The following is a 16620-nucleotide window of genomic DNA, read 5'->3' on the forward strand; positions in this document are numbered from 1 at the left end:
GTTTCTTTTCTGCCTGGATGTCCCCATGAGAGCTGCTTACTGAGGTCTGTGAGCTGCTGATGACCAAATCCAGTGAATGGTCTCCCGGTCCCTTTATATCTGAATCTGGCCACCATCGGTCATCTTATTTTGCCTGTCCTCAGTCCTGCTTCTTCCCCGGGGCCAGGTTCTTCTGGTGGCCATGTTCTCCATCTCCCACGCAGCCCTGATGTCAGCCCAAGGCTGTGCTTGTCCTTCTCATTGTCTGTGTATTTTCCCCACAAAACTATCCTAAGCTCAGTTCAATAGCCCCAAACTTGAACTTTCTTGCCAGGGTTTCAGACCTCTCTTCTTTCAACTTCAATCAAGTTTTTTACTTGGGTTGCCCAGAGGTCACCTCAAGTGTAGCCTGTCCGCAACAACCTGCATTCTTTCCTCCTACCTGACCTGCAGAGCTATGCCTACAATATTTACATCTGCTGGTGGCATTATTGCCTATCATGCATTCCTAGCTGGCCGAGGACATCCCCTCTCTGGCCCTCTCCCTTCAAATGCTTTCATTTGATCAGTGTTGACTTCTGTCCATTCTCCTAGCTTCATTTCCTGTCCATTCTATCTCTTCTGTAGTCCGTAGCTGGGGTGGGAAATACAGTCATTTCTCAGGCAGCCAGGATTGGTAGTGGCTGCCCGAGTGCCAGGTTGAAGCAAAGAGTGTGTGATTGTTTAGTGATGCCTGCCCTGGTATAGGAAGGGAGAAAGGGGGCACGTGTGCTGGATATGCATCATCCCTGCCCCAGACCCTCCTCTGCTCTCCCTGTCTCTGTTCTCACAGTATTGCCAGTCCTCTAGCTAAAACAGGTTTGATCAAGGCACCATCCAGCCTAACAATGGACCAAACCAACCATGGTTGATGGTGTCAGTGATTGACCCCCTATCATGGCATCCACGAACCTTCTCAATGAGGAACTAACCGCCCTTTTCTTGTTATTTCCAACAGACTTCTTACCACTCACCAACATGCTCTGTCTCTCAGGCTTTCAGTCATGCTGTTCCCTCTGCCTCCCGTGGCCTTCCCTGTCCCCAGGGCTGGTCAACCCCAATTCTTCCTTAACTTCCTGAACATTCTTCCATTCCACCCCTTTCTGTGAAGAGCTCCCACCGCCCTCACACCTAAACAAATGCACCAGGGTATATTAAAATAAACTAACAGGAGCTCTTTCTTTAGGGGTGATGTCTCATTTGGCTCCATACCCTGTTACCCCCAAATTTCTAACACAGAAACAGTGAGATGTACATATTAAAGCCGAGCACCAGCCCTTTGACCGGCAATCATGGCGTCCACCCAGTAGAAATGTGTTCACCAAAAGGCCCAAGCACGAATATTCATCATGGCGCAACTTGTAACAGTCCCAAACTGGAAACTGCCCATCAAAAAAAATGGACTGTGGGCTATCCGTACAATGGAGCCCTCTACAGCAGTGGAAATGAATGAGCTACCACTACGAGCAGCCACATGGGGTGGGGGGTAGGCGAGTGGAGGCAGCAGATGCAGAAGGGAAGCGCCAAGCAGGCAAAGTGAGCCTGTGGTGTTGCATGTTAGGGAGGCTGTCACCTCTGGGGAGAAGGGGCTGGTGTTTGGGAGGGGCCTTTTGGGGATGTCCTTGCTGCTAGTGAACTTCTGTGTCCTGCTCTGGTGTTTACACTGAGGAAGTTCATCAAGCTTCAGGACCACTTCTGATCTGTACGCTTCACTGGATGTACATTATGAATATAACTGCTCACTTAAAGACTAGACGGGAATTACACCAAGAGAGATGTATTCAATCCAATAGATGTATGGAGCCCTCCTAACTTTCAGGCTGTGCTGGACACTGGACTTCAGGATGGAGATAGTCATTGTCCCTGTTTCTAGGGTCCAAGGGGTCATCTGATATTTGGAAATTATCCAAGTCTAAATACAGCATCTTTCATGCCAAATGGTCACCTGGAGATGACCACTATTACCTGGGTGTGTTTCCTGCCCGTCCCTTTCCGGGCATGTATATAGTGGGCTCATGATTGCTTTTCTCAGAGCTGCCTTGGTTGCAAAGGGAGCAACCTGACTCCAGCTTAAAGGGGACTTGTTTGAAGGCCGTCCACATAACTCATAGGTTGGAAGAACTGGGGCACAGACTGGACTTGCATGTGGGGCAGAGGTCGTCCCTGAATGTTAAGGGATCATGAGAGCTGACACCCAGTGTGTGGCTTCCTGTCCCACCTGCCTCTACCCTTTATTGACGCTCTGCTGCCCAGAATTCCCCCTCCCAGGGCCAGCTTTAGGGTTATTATTTGAGGCTTTTATGAAAGGACACTAGGATCAGCTTTGGGGACAGTCACAGGGCTGGTCGCTGTCAGGATGGTGCTTTCCAGAATCCACGTTCTTTGGACTTATCGTTTGGTCTTGGGGATTTGGGCCCTTTAATCTTTTCAAGATGAAAGTCTTTGTTAATGCCTGTGAGCTCTTGGAGCTGCTGGGGTGCTGGAATGTAAAGAGCAGTGGGGGAAAAGCTGCATTTCCAGGCTCTGGATTTTCTTAGGAAGCCCAATTATATTCATAAAGTTTTTTTTATGGGCACAGGGAGACATCAACACTGGACACTTATTTTAAAGTGCAAGTTTTGGGTAATCAGTCTGGTAGTTTAAGAAGACAGTGTTAAGAAGTGCTTTTCCCCTAAAAGGGCACATGTGCTTCCATCTATACCTTTGAGGTGCTGATTAAACTGTTGATTCCTGAAGGAAATGCTGTGGAGTCCATGCTGTGGAGTGGCTCCCACATAGAGTTGAACCCTTGGGAAGACCAAACTTGGAATTTGGGCTGTACTTGGAATTACTCACTGTTCTTTTTAAAAAATGACTATTCTTTCTTTGGTAAATCACAAAATTATTTTCAGAACAATTGATGATGTGGGTTTCAGGAAGAACAGGCGATGTGGCTCATGCCTCTTTGTTGTCTTAAAATAATTAAAGAAGAAAATTCACTCCAAGCCATCCCAAAGAGCCTGCAAGTGTGGCAAGAAGTTCACTTGGACACTTTATTCATTTATCTTTTTAAAAAAAGAAATTTTATAACCCTGCTATCTTAACTGTCTGATAGCTTCTGTCTCTTAACAGTTAAGATGCATTTATCTTATATGCTAAAACAGCCACACGGACACCTGCTGCAATAAACTTTATATTTGTGATTATGTATCAATGTTTTCTTTCTTCACTGGGTGTGTGGCTTTAGCAGTTGTACCTGTGTCAATGTCATGCTTATTCAAACGTTTCTGTATTGTTTGCTCTATTGCACTTTTTCCCCAAATAAAGTTATCTTGGCTGAACTATGTAAATACCCACACGCACACATGAATTCTTCTGCACTGGTGGACGTTCTCTGGGCTCATTGTTTTAGAGGCCCTGTAACAAAGGCCAACACGAATTGCTTTCCATTTGCCAAGCTCTGTTGTAAGTGCCAGCTCCTGTGGTCTTCCCAACAACTCTATGCAAAAGGGCCTTTATTATTATCCTGGAGGAAGGGGACACACACAGAGGTTAAGCTGGCCAAGGCCACACAGCTAGTGCACAGCTGAGACTGGAACTCAGGCCACCTGGCTCCAAAGAATGTAAAGGTCAAGAGTGTGGGTTTTGGCCCAGCCGACGTGGCTCAGCGGTTGAGCATCAACCTAGGACCCAGTCAGGGCACATGCCCAGGTCGTGGGCTTGATCCTCAGGTGGGGGAGGTGCAGGAGGCAGCCGATCAATGACTCTCTCATCATTGATGTTTCTGTCTCTCTCTCCCCCTCTCCCTTCCTCTCTCTGAAATCAATAAAGTTATATATATTTTTTAAAAAGTGTGGGTGTTAGAGTTCAGCCACTCACCTAACTTGTGACTTTGTGCAAGTTTACCTGGCTCCCTGAGCCTCAGTTTCCTTATCTGTAAAATAGGGATCCATCCTGCTTCACCGGGTCCATCAGATTGGCAGACTTCCATGTGGGACCCATCACAGAGCAGGCACTCATAAGCACACTTTTTTTTTTGCACTTCTGGATTCTTCATCCAACTTTATTGTAAACCGACCAGGGTTCCCAACCCCCATTCTCTGTTCTGTTGGTCGCTGTATTTACCGGTAGGAGCTGTTTGAGGTGTGGTCTATCCCGGCACTGGGAGCAGGGAAACTGAGGTTTGTTGGAGTCTGACTGTGCTCCAGGCATCATGCTGGAGCTCCTCTGTGTGATCACAGGAGCAGCGCTCTTTGCTGAATGTTGGAGCATCGTGGGCCTTTCTGGCCTTCAGAGGGTTGGCTCTGCTGGGGGAGGAGAAGGGGAGATGGCTGGAAATGGAGACTTTATCTGTGCCATCTGTCAGCATGGGGGCGGGCCTGGCCTGTGGAATGCTGTCCTGATCTCCACAGCTCCATGTTAACTCCCGTAAATGGGAATAGCTAAGGGCATGTTTCCAGGAGTGGCCGGAGTGGTGGGCTGGGGGCAACGTGAATGCTCACAGCTCAGGGAGCCACAGGGAGGCGAGATTCTTGAAGGGGGGAGGGCCGAGCTGAATGCTGCTGCATGGAGGTCCAGCAAGAGGATAACCGTGGGCGTCCTTTCCGTTTAGTTACAGGATGGTCTTTGGTGACCTCGGAGTGAGTGGGGTGGTGGGACCAGGGCCACTGTGGGACACGTTCCCTGGGAGCTCCCTCACTGGAGGCCCAGGGGTGGGTGCTGCGTGGGTGCACCTGACTGCTCGCTGCGAGTACAGGATTCTTTCCAGGAGTTGTTGCCTCACTGCCCCCTCCCAGCCCCCTGAAGAGAAGCACTGAGGAGGCCACCTGTCATCCCCAGGCTCTGCCCATCTTCCTAGATAGACTGTCCCCTCCTGGCACCCTCTTAGCAATCTCTCGGGTACAGTTCTGGGAGAACAGCTTGGCGATATTACCACAGCTGAACATACTCAGGTCCACTTCTCGGTAAGCGTGCCAGGCTCGCCAAAGTGCAGGTGCCCGAGCGGTCATCGAGCACTGCCGTCAGCCCGGATCACAGACCCCCCGTGCCGTGGACTGTAGCAGGGCTCCCCGAGGGCTGGACAGTCAGGCTGTGGACTGTTCCACAGCAGTGAGTGTGGGGCCGAATCACGCCAGCCCTGGTGAGGGAGGCAGCCAGGCACAGAGGAAGGCACTTTATCAGCCCTGCTTGGAATGTGCAGAAGCAAGCACAGCGCACCTGCGGCCAGAGACTGGGGGAGAGGAAGGGAACACCGGGCATGTTCCGTCTCTCCATCTGGGGAGTTTCCATGGGTGGGTTCCCTCTGTGACAGTCGCAGAGCTGCACACATCTGGTTGTGTACATATTGTACAAATGCTGTAATACGATGGAAAAGTTCTGACAAACCAGCAGGGAACTCCCCTTCCCAGCTGTCAGCACCGCCACTGAGATGCGTGCTGAGGCCTCTGGGTGGGTGGCACCTGGGTCTGAGTCCCCGCTCTCTGTCTCTGGCCAGGCTACTCGGCACCTCTTTGGTGTCAGGTGTATTCCCTCCCGGTGTACAGGGTAACTGAGCTCGAGGGTGGCAGAGTCCAGGCTGCTTGCCACGCCCCCGCCCCCCTGAGGCTCCTGATGCCCAGTGGTCTGCACTTCCTAGAAGCCGCCACAAAAGCCCCCTCCTGCCCTCTCTGCCTTCATAAACCAGAGTCCCCATGGCCCTGTTTGCCATCAAGTTCAGCTGTCCCTTTTTCTTGGATCGGGTCGGGAGAGAAGTGCTCCTTGTGGGATAAAGTGGGTGTGTGTGAGGACAGTCTGGTTTCTGGAGAGCACTTTCCACTGGCCAGCTCTCCCCATAGAGCCCAGATTCCAGAGGCCGTGGTCCAGAGGCAGGGCCACTCCTGTGCCCAGCCAGAGTCCCTGGCCTTGAGGATGTCACCTGCCCCCTCCGCCCCCGAGGGAAGAGCCTAATGCGCAAGATCACTCCCCAGTGCCTCCTGCCCTTACCCCCCCCCCCCATATCTTTTCCCTGGAGACCTGTAGGAAGGGCCCTGGGGCTGCCACTTCTGGGGCCGTGTGCCTCTGTCCTGCTCCAGCCCCCACCCACCCTGAGAGCTTGGGCTCGTTAAGCTGAAGCATGCTGGGCATGTTTCTCCTCGCCTCTGGTCAAGCTGGCTCCCTCCCCCAGGCGGGAAGGGCAGCTGGGGCTGTGTCTCCCAGGAGATGAAAGGGTCTGTAGATGCTCAGAACCCTCCGGGGCCTGGCCGTTCTGCATCTTCCCACACTTGATGACGCCCAGCTTCATCCCTCCTCTGTTCGGATCCAGAGGATGCATGAGCCTTGGGAGCCCCAGATCCACTTCCAGAAACCTGGCCTTGGGCTCATACCCATCTCGGTGTTTATCACCTGTGAAATGGGCACGATGTCTTAGTCCAGTCTCACTGCCTGTGTCAGGGAGAAGCACTGAGGCCCTTCACTTTATTTTGTCCTGAAGTCATTTTCCAAAGGCCCCTCCCCCCAACAGTGCCATCTCTTTTCTGCATTTAGTCTAAGTCTGCAGTTGTAAACCTGGCTGCTGTGAGAAACAGCCGGGTGCTCTAAAAAGCATGGGGCTCTGAACCCTCCCAGCGACACTGATGCAGTTGGTTTGGAGCGAGGTGAGAACAGCAGCTTCTGGCGCCCCACCTCCACTTGGGGAAGTTGAGATCTGCCGAGATGGAAGTGGCCAACATGACAGACAGGCTCCCAGAGAGCCAGTGGGCCAGGACACCCAGTATTTTTTTCAAAGCTCCCACGGTGATTCTCACATGCAGCCAGGGCTGACCTTGGGCCTAAGGTACCTTGGTAGGCAGAGCGAGGTTGATGCTGACTAATAATAGCTCGCAGTTATCTAGCCCTACCAGAGGTAAGCTACATATGTGAATTAGATCGCTTACCTCTGACAACAACTGCAGGAGGATTATTCTCCCCGGCCGGTGTACTCAGTGGTTAGAGCATCGGCTCTCAAACCAAAGGGTTTCGGGTTTGATTCCCAATGAAGGGCACATACCTGGGTTGCAGGTTCGATCCCACCACGTGCAGGAGGCAACTAATCGATGTGTCTCTCTCACATCAATGCTCCTTTCTCTCTCTCTCCCTCCCTCCATCTCTCCCTTTCACTTTCTCTAAAATTCAATGGAAAAAATATCCTCCGGTAAGGATTAACAAAACAAAACAAAAAAAAGAATTATCCTCCCCATTTTTTAGGTGAGGGAATTGAGGTTACTTGGTACCTTGTCCAGGCCATTCCGCTAGTTAGTGGCTGAGCCTGGATTCAAGCCCAGGCCTGATCTCCCAGAACCCGAGCCCGTCCAGGGCCCCTGGGACAGCTGTGGTCAGCCACCTCTTCCCAGCAGGTCGCACGCCGCGCTGTTGCCCCCATTTTCCCAGGTGACCACAGGGTCTGAGCCTGCGATGCTTTAGCCTGCAGCAGGTCATGGACTGAGCCGTTATCACCAGGGGTCGCCAGCAGTGGGCATGTCCAGCTTAGGCCAGATGCTTGGACTCTGAGCCTGGAGAGTGAAATCCAGTTACTAACGGGCTTTTGGTGCTGGTGTGTGTTTCTTCCCTTTCCAGTGGAACATGACAAAGAGTTTTTCCACCCGCGCTATCACCATCGAGAGTTCCGATTCGATCTTTCCAAGATCCCTGAAGGGGAAGCCGTCACCGCAGCCGAATTCCGCATCTACAAGGACTACATCCGGGAACGCTTCGACAATGAGACGTTCCGCATCAGCGTCTACCAGGTGCTGCAGGAGCACTTGGGCAGGTGGGTGCTGTGCTGATACCTGGGAGGGCTGCTGAGCTTCCTCTAGCTACAGAGGAAGGACAGGCCTGGCTGCTTCTACCCTGGAGCACCCACCTGTGCCAGGCCCTGGACTGAGTATCTTTTTAGAAGAGGGTGTATATGTATGTCACTGTTTCTTTTTGTGTGTGTGTTTATTTTTGTTTAAAATATTACAGATGTCCCTTTTTCTCCCCAATGACCCATTCCACCCCTTCCCACCCCCCTCCCCAGTCCCTCTCCCCACCATTGTCCGTGTCCTTGGGTTGTGCATATATGCATATGAATTCTTTGGTTAATCTCTCCCCTTTCACCCACCCGCCCTCCTCCATCCCTCTGAGATCCCTCAGTCTGATCTGTGCTTCCATGTCATTGAAGCTATTCTGTTCATCAGTTGATTAAGTTCTTTAGATTCCACATATAAGCGAGATCATGTGATGTTTGTCTTTCTCTGCCTGGCTTTCACTTAGCATAATACTCTCCAGGTCCCTCCAGGCTGTCCCACAGGGTATGAGATCCTTCTTTACAGCTGCATAGTATTCCATGGTGTAAAGGTCCCACAGCTTTTTTATCCGCTCATCTACTGATGGGCACTTGGCCTGTTTCCAGATCTTAGCTATTGTAAACTGCGCTGCTATGAACATCGGGGTGCATATATTCTTTCTGATTAGTGTTTCAGGATTCTTAGGATACATTCCTAGGAGTGGAATCACTGGGTCAAAAGGCAGCTCCATTTTTAATTTTTTAAGGAACCTCCATACTGTTTTCCACAGTGGCTGCACCAGTCTGCACTCCCACCAGCAGTGTATGTCACTGTTTCTTAAAACTATCACCATCCATGAATCCTGCTAGGAATAGGGGATGGCCAGTGAGCCTGGATTGTGTGGCCTCGAGTGGGTATTTATGGGTGGTCTGGGCCTGGCACGTGTTTAGGGGCATGGAAGGGGAGGATGGGGAAGAGGGAGAAACGTTTTTGAAGGTCTGCCTCTCCCCCATTCATCACTGTGAAACCCTCACGTGATGTCAGGCAACCAACCAAAGTGGCCATTTGTAATCATCTTAGAGGACAGAAACCCCCAAACCAAAAATAAACAGGCAGAGAACTCTCAGCCTTCCAAATTCAGGATGTCAGGAACCAAATGCTAGTGTTTTAAGATTTTAATTTCTTGAGACCCTTTAGTTTCAAGGTCTCCTGAGAGGTAAGAAGGTTAAGAGAACTGACTGGAACGCATGACAAGTCCAGTCCGCAGTCCTGAGGTGCCCAAGACCAATGTCGTCCTACCCGTGGGCTGGGTTTCTGGATGTCTCAGGTATCAGACTTTTACCCACTCCCCACATACTGTTCCTTGGTAATTAATGGAAGGAAGGTGGGTGGGCAGCTTCTTCGGATGGGCAGTCAAGCATCTTCAGTTGGAATGGGGACCTGTTACCACACTGGGGACACAGGGACCATTACTGCCTTGTTTGTCAAGCACCTTCATTTTGGGAGTAATCTTAAATATTGAGAAAACCAGACTGTTGAGTGTTTCCGATGCCTTGCACTCATTATTTCATTTTATACTCACACTAGCCCCCTAAAGTGCACACACATAGTGACTTGGCAGATTTTAACTGCTGCGTGTGAAGCTTGTATCAGCTTATACCAGGGCAGGCAAAAGTAGGTTTACAGTTGTAATACAAATAAGTAACACAAGAATTAAAAATAATAATACAAGAATAAACTGTACTCGCAGCTGTAAACCTCCTTTTGATGACCCCAGTCTTCCCAGCAGCCACACTAAGGATGCCTGTTTCCCCTGTGCTCACCAACATGGTCTCGTATCAGACTGTTCTGGTCTTTGTTGGTCTGATGGGTGACAAATGGTATCTCGGCGTGGACTGAATTTGCATTTTAGGGCCCTCATTCAAATGCAGTGCCCTATGGTACCTGAACATGGGCATGGTGCAGGGGAGGTGGCTCTGAATCTTACCAAAGGTGCTCAGGTGCCCAGTTTCCCCTGGTGGGCTGTGCGCTGGCCCAGGCCCAGTTATAAGAAGCATTGAGTTCCTTCCTGGGGACATATATGTTTGCTCTGTACGCTGACAAGTCCCTGGGACTCTTGAACAAGATCACATGACTTTTCTCATGAAGGCACAGTAATTGGGGGTGAGGCAGGTGCCCAGCGGCTATTGGTCAAGAGCACTCCATTGCCCCACTTGTACAAACCCTGGGCCCCGCTCACACCTGGGCCTCCTGCAGGCTCCCTGAACCTACCTCAGAAATCTCAGGGATGTTGCTGTCCCGAGTGGGCTTGGCTGAACAGAACTGGGAGGGTGGCTGGTGTCACCGGCATGGCTCTTCCTGCAAGTTTTCTGGGTGGGAATGTGTCCCCTGCCCGTCGGTGTCGCTGGGGTCTCTGGGGTCGGCCAGGATGCCGCTGTGCCGCCCTCATCGCTGAGCAGGAGTGTGCTTCGAGACTGCCAGCGCCCGCGGGCACCGCCTGGATGGGACGGTGCCCCACTCGTCGGCCCTGTGCCTAGTGTGCACACCCAGTCTGTCCCACACCCTGGGAAGAGCACTCGGACCCGGAGACGGGCTAGACGGGCATGAGGGAAGTCAGAGACCACTGCATTTGGAGATAAACGTGGGGGCCTGGTGACTCGTTTATTCAGCCACCACTGAGCACTCATGCGGTGCTGGCCTCATCACTGGACTGCGGGCGCCAGCCAGCTCGGGTTATGAGAGCGGGGACCTTGCCTAAACATTAGCTGAGGGGTGCACTAGTTTCCCAGGGCTGCCCCAACGAAGGACCACAGACTGGGTTGCTTAAAACAGTACAAATTTCTCTCCCAGTTCTGGAGCCCAGAGGTCTGAAATCAGTGTTGGCAGGGTCATGTTCCCTTTGCCACCTGCATTCTTTCTGTGTGCCTCTCCTCTTCTTATAAGGATACCAGTCATCTTGGATTGGGATTCCACCCTACTCCAGTGTGGCCTCATCTTACTTAATTACATTTGCAAAGACCCTGTTTTCCAATGTCACATTCACTGGTACTAGGGGTGGGACTTGAGCATATCTTTATAGGAGACAGTTCAACCTGTGACAGGGAGTGAGGAAGACAGGCAGTAAGCAGGCAAGCGAGCAGGTAGACCAACTGGCCTGATAAGGTAATTGGGTCGTCACTGATGGCCTTGTTGAATGGGTGACATTTGAATGACAAGAAAGATCTGGCATTGGGGTTGGGGATTATCTTGGGGGAACTTCAAGGTATAAGGCAGAGATGGGCCATTGACTGTGGGTTGCAGGTAGGACAGAAGGGAGGTGATGGTACAGGGCACGGTGAGTCACTTAGTCCTTACTTAGATGAAACAGGAGCCTTTGGCTTCCCCACCAGGCTGCCAGCAGCTGCTTGTCTTTCTGCCTGTGTCAACCTGCTGACATTGTGGGCACCTGGTCCTTTCATGGTTTGAGGTGGCTGCCTCCTCGACCCTGCCTTATATCCATGGGTAGATCTGAAGGCCCCAGGGGAGAGGAGAGAGCCTGAGTCACTGTGGTTGGAAGAGGGACAGGTGGGACAGCTGTCCACGGTTCCTTGGCAGGTGGCCAAGGCAGGTGTACCAGGTTGCCCTAACAAGCAGCTTGGCCACAGGTAACCTCTGGGGATGCCCAGCCTACCTTTGGGTTCCTGCCTCTGAGGGCTTTTGGCTTGCTGGGAGGCCAAGTCCCTTGTCAACAAATGTTTGAGCACCTGCTGTGTGCCCTGCACCAGTGGAAATTAGCAGACCCAAGTCTTTGCCCTCTAGGAGCTCACGTTCAAGCAGAGGAGGTGACATGACAGGTGTAGAGTACAAAGTAGGGCAGGGGGTAGAGTGAGAGGCAGTGAGAGGGGAGGAAGGGCTGCTTTCTTTAGATTTCTAAATTTCCTTTCTGCACCTGAAAGAAGGAAGCTAGTCTCTCATTCTCCAGAAGTTAAAATGTAAAATTTTTAAAAATTACTGTTTCTTTTTCTGGGTGGGTTATTTTGTTTTTTAATGCAGAAGCAAGACGATCCTATTATGTAATTCCCCAGGTGGGATAACCAGGCTATTAAGATTTGAATCCCAATGTGGTCTTGGGAAGTAGTAACCCCTTGGCGCCTCAGTTTCCTCCTCTATACAAAGGGGCTCATGATTGCATGTACCTCTCAGAGTTGTGGTGAGGGTAAAGGAGGTTAATATATTTACTTGTAACATAGTAAGTGCTCAGTAAAATTTATCAATATTGGTATCATCACCACATCATCACCACCATCACCATCAACACCATCATCATCATCACCATCACCTTTAGCACCATCTTCACAACCACCATCATCATCACCATCACCTTTAGCACCATCATCACCACCATCACCTTTATCACCATCGTCATCATCACCACCACCATCAACACCATCATCACCATCACCACCATCATCATCATCACCATCACCTTCATCACCATCGTCACCACCATCACCATCACCTTCATCACCATCGTCACCACCATCATCACCATCACCATCACCTTCATCACCATCGTCACCACCACCATCATCATCACCATCACCTTCATCACCATCACCACCATCCTCCTCCTCCTCCTCACCATCATCACAGGGAATGCAGAGCCTTCTTAGGAAAATGGAGGGCTCCAGGCTTGGCTGTGGCAGTGCTTTTGCCTCTCTGCTAAATCTCTGAGTTGTTCAGCCTTTGATGGGGATAAAAGCCTGAGCTTGTGTGGAGGTGGAGCCTGGTTTGCATTTCCTCAGTCTGGGGTCAGGCGTTTTCTTTAAGCTGAAGGCCTGTGACTGATCTGATTCCCTGAAAGGAGCCCAGATCCTGCCCCGCCACCCTGCTGTGTGGCCGGCCTGCTCCCCCTAAGGGAGCCATGGCCTCATTGCTGCCGGCCGGCTGCTCAGCTGTGCGGGGCTGGGACATCTGGCTCTCTGGCGAGCCTCTGCCTGAGCTTCAGGAAAGCCCTGGGGGTGCCGGGGATTAGCTGGCTTGGGTTGGCCTCAGTGTCTCTCCCCTTGTGACAGCCACTTTCCACCCAGGCCTCTTGATCTCTTGGAATCCAGATTAAATTCCGATAATGAGCCCAGCTGGAGGTCTTCCACGGCCTCAGACCCTGCTCGCAGTATGGCCCCAGACAGCTGGAAAGGCATGCTGGAGCCACCCCTGCAGGCTGGGGGCCAAGTGGGGGCTGAGGGGCAGGTCTGGGGTCAGTGGCCTTGGCTCCAGTGGCCTTGCTGGGGGTAGTGGGGACCAGGGCATCTGAGTCTTGCCCTCCTTTTCTGGACCCCAAACCCAGGGCCTGATCAGCTGAGGCCCAGCTTCCTGGAGCTGGACTCACGTCTGTCCCATTGGCTCAAACTCCTTTTCCAGCTGCAGGTGAGGGTGTTTGGGGGTGGAGGTCACATTAGTTAACGGGTTTCATTCGTGGAAACTAGACTGAGCATTTCCCATCTCCCCCCACCCCGCGCCCCTGCAGGTCCCAGTGCTGCCTATGTGTAGGGGATGTGGGTGCTCTGTGAGATACCCCTTGGGGGTTGCAGGCCTGAGAATCTGCTCAAAGGGCATCAGACACTGTCCAGGTCTAGGTGATGTTGGCAGCTGGATGAAAAATGTTCCTTGGTCCATTTCAGGGACTTTGGCTGCCAGGAGGGTGACCTCACAGTGGTCTCCGGGGCCAAGGTTGGATCAGTGGCAGCCTGAGTCACTCTGAGGAAGAGGGAGCTGTCCCTGCAATGGGCTGGAGAGGGAGGCTGAGGAGTGGCTTACCAGCTCCCTTCAACCCAAGGCAACCCCCAGGCGGTGGGGAGGGAGGAGGCCAGCCCTGTGCCCCCAGCAGCCTTCCCCGGGGCTCCCCAGGTTCTCAGCTTCCCATAGGAGGAGGTGTCTCTGGTGTCCTCAGCAGTGCCCCCAACTCTCCAGGCACCCATGCACCTACCTCGGCCTTACCTTTTCTTTTTTTTTTTTTTTTAAATATCTTTATTGATTTCAGAGAGAGGAAAGGAGAGGGAGAGAGAGAGATAGAAACATCAATGAGAGAGTCATTGATCGAGCCTGCAACCCGGGCATGTGCCCTGACTGGGAATCGAACCCCGATCGCCTGGATCCTAGGTCGACGCTCAACCGCTGAGCCATGCCCGGCCAGGCAGCCTTACCTTTTCTTCAGAGAAGGGTGTGTCCTTCAGAGCTCCCTGACCCTGGCCCAGTGGCATCCTTGCCCCTTAACAGCTCAGCTCAGCCCAGCGGCTCTGGGGGATCAGGTGAAAATACAGTGCAGGGTCAGCTGGCTGGGGTGGTGCCTTAGCCTCTGCATTTCTGACCCACCCCAGGGGATGTCCTTATGCTTAGGTCCAAGGAGAAGGTGCGTGGGTGCTGGATGTAGAGGACATCTTGCTGGGAGAGCACTGTAGTCCCCGCACCCCAGTGTGGGAGATTAGACGCTTCCTGTCTTCATCGTGCTACGTAGGACTTGGTAGCAAGACTCTGGCTTTTTCTGACTTGAATCACCATGAGCACATCTGGTCAGAGGGACACGGTCACCAGCCAGAGCACACCCCACCACCTGCTCCAGGCTTGTCATCACTGTTGTGCGGGACACTTCACCTTGGTTGTGTACCTTGTCAATGATCCTAGGAAGACTTGTCATCCCCATTCACAGGTGCAGAGACTGCTCAGAGAGGGCAAGTAACTCACCTGAGATCATGCAGTGAGAAAGTGGCCAAGTTCTTAGATTCTGGGCTCATGCTCTTGGCCATGCCAGCGACATGGTGCTTTCTGCTTGTACAGATTTCCTCGCCTGGGGTTAGACAGGGCGATATGCATCCGAGCTGTGGTTCTCAGCCTTGGTCACGCATGAGAATCACGGGGGCTTTCACAAGCCGGACACAGCAGAGGCTGAGGTAGGGCTGTGTGTTCGTGTGGTTTCCTGTGTAGCCAGGGCTGTGGACGGGTGGCTAAGCTCTCTCTTCTCGCTCTTCTGTGAGCTGTCTTATGGCCTCAAGATGGAAGGGGAGAGATTTCTCCTAATACAGGCCCCCGGGGCCCTTTTGCCTGGTCCTCAAGGGTGACTGTTTTTCCTCCATAGGACTGAACCCCAAGTGAAGTCCAGGCCCTGATTGACAGTCTGAAGGAGGCGGGGAGGTGTCTGGCTGAGGGTGCAGATTGCTTCGGGCTCTGGTTCTAGAGGTTTCTGGAAGCTTCTGGAGCCTTCTTTCTGCTCCTGAAGGCCTACGTGCCTGGTTCCATGTCTCCTGGCTTCCCTCTCTAGACACTACACCTCAGCCCCAGGGCGTGAGCTCTGGTTTGGAGCCACTGTCTCAGGAGTTTCCGGTTCAGCTCCCCAGTAGCCTTTTCAAGGGCAAGGAGGGAGCAGCCGGCTGCCAGGGCCCCTCTGGCACGTCCTGGAAGGTCAGAGGGGAGCACAGCAGGGAGCAGCCTGGTCAAGGTGCCCCAGTGCTCTTCCTTGCCTTGCCACCGTCCTCTAGACCCCAGCTTGGAGGGAGCAGCTGGAGCAGGAGACCAGGGCCAGTACGTCTCTTGGTTCCCCTTGGGGTCCTCCCGCGTATGTAGGGGCATCACTCTGGGAAAGCCTGCATTCTCTGACACCTTGCTGGCACAGATGGAAACGCTGTGCCCAGTCCAGTCAGTGCTGGTCATAGACGCAGCCGGCCTGCCCTGCTTGGCATCCTGGAGCCAAATGGCCCAGGGCTTCCTGTCCTGCGGGCTGAGGCCATCTGGTGGGCCTTGGTGTGTTTTTTTAAATCTTTGTGCCTTTTATTTCCTCCCATAATCCATCCCAAGCCTAGCATCATGGGTGGAATATGGGTGGTGGGTGGAGTCAGTGGCAGCAGATCTCATTTGTTGTGTGCTTGCAACGGATCAGGCTGGTGCGTGGCAGGTGGCACACGTCCTGTCTTACTCCTCACAGGGACCTTGAGAGGTCTGTTTTCTCCCATTTTGTGGAGAAGGTCACTGGGGCACAGAACAATCAGATGGCCCTCCCGAGGCCACACACTAGAGGTCTAATTCAAAACCAGGTAATAGATAAAATTCAGGGTGCTGGGGCCCCACCTTCAGAATGCTCATGGCACCTGGGCACTGAGGATTTTTCAAGTTCCCCAGTGGACTTGCTCCCTGCTCTGTTCTGTTCCATTGAGGATCTGAGGGACTTTGGATGAGTCACTGCACCCTTTTAATGGGGGTGGAGATGCCTATCCTGCCCCCTCCCAGGAGTGTGCAGGCCGTGGACAGTGCTGGGGAGGAGCAGCCAGGATTCTCCAGGTGAGCGGATGGGGGTCCAGATGTCTTTCTGGGAAAGGAGAGCACACGTGATGACACCAAAGGCGTTTACAGACACTTCCTCTGTCTGCTCTGTTCACGTCCCTCCGCGTGGATGTAACACTTGACCATGAAGGTCAAGATGAGCACATGGCTGCATGAAGCTGTCCCCTTGCAGACCTGCCTGTGGGAAATGGCTGCTCCTTTTACATCTCAGTTGATTTGGCTGTTGCCTCCCAAATTCGCCATGTAATCTTTGCCCCCTCTTTTTCGACAACATCTCCCTGGACGGGGAGAAGAGATGGCTGCCCTCATGAACAGTGATGATGACAAAGGTGATTGTAGTGAGCACTTACTATGCAGCAGACACGCCTTAGCCCTTCCATCACAGCCCCCGAGGGAGGCAGCTTCACCAGCCCCGTTTCTCAGACAAGAAAATTGAGGCACGGTGCCACATTAGGGGTCAAGGACAGGAAGCCTGCCCCTTTCCTCAGTCCCATTTGCTTGTCTCCCTTGGCTAGGGACACACATTTTTCGT

At 52.5% G+C, this 16620-nt stretch overlaps 1 protein-coding gene across 1 annotated transcript in view; it reads left to right on the forward strand.

Moving 5' to 3' along the window:
- The window catches only part of BMP7 (bone morphogenetic protein 7), a 76481-nt gene that overhangs the window by 23310 nt on the left and 36551 nt on the right, over nt 1-16620 (forward strand). The window contains exon 2 of the mRNA XM_081148467.1: nt 7588-7780. Within this exon, the coding sequence (XP_081004593.1) occupies nt 7588-7780 (193 nt within the window). The remainder of the gene's footprint in view (nt 1-7587; nt 7781-16620) is intronic.

This window comes from Miniopterus schreibersii, assembly GCF_964146895.1.
Source record: "Miniopterus schreibersii genome assembly, chromosome: 10".
NCBI lineage: Eukaryota > Metazoa > Chordata > Mammalia > Chiroptera > Miniopteridae > Miniopterus > Miniopterus schreibersii.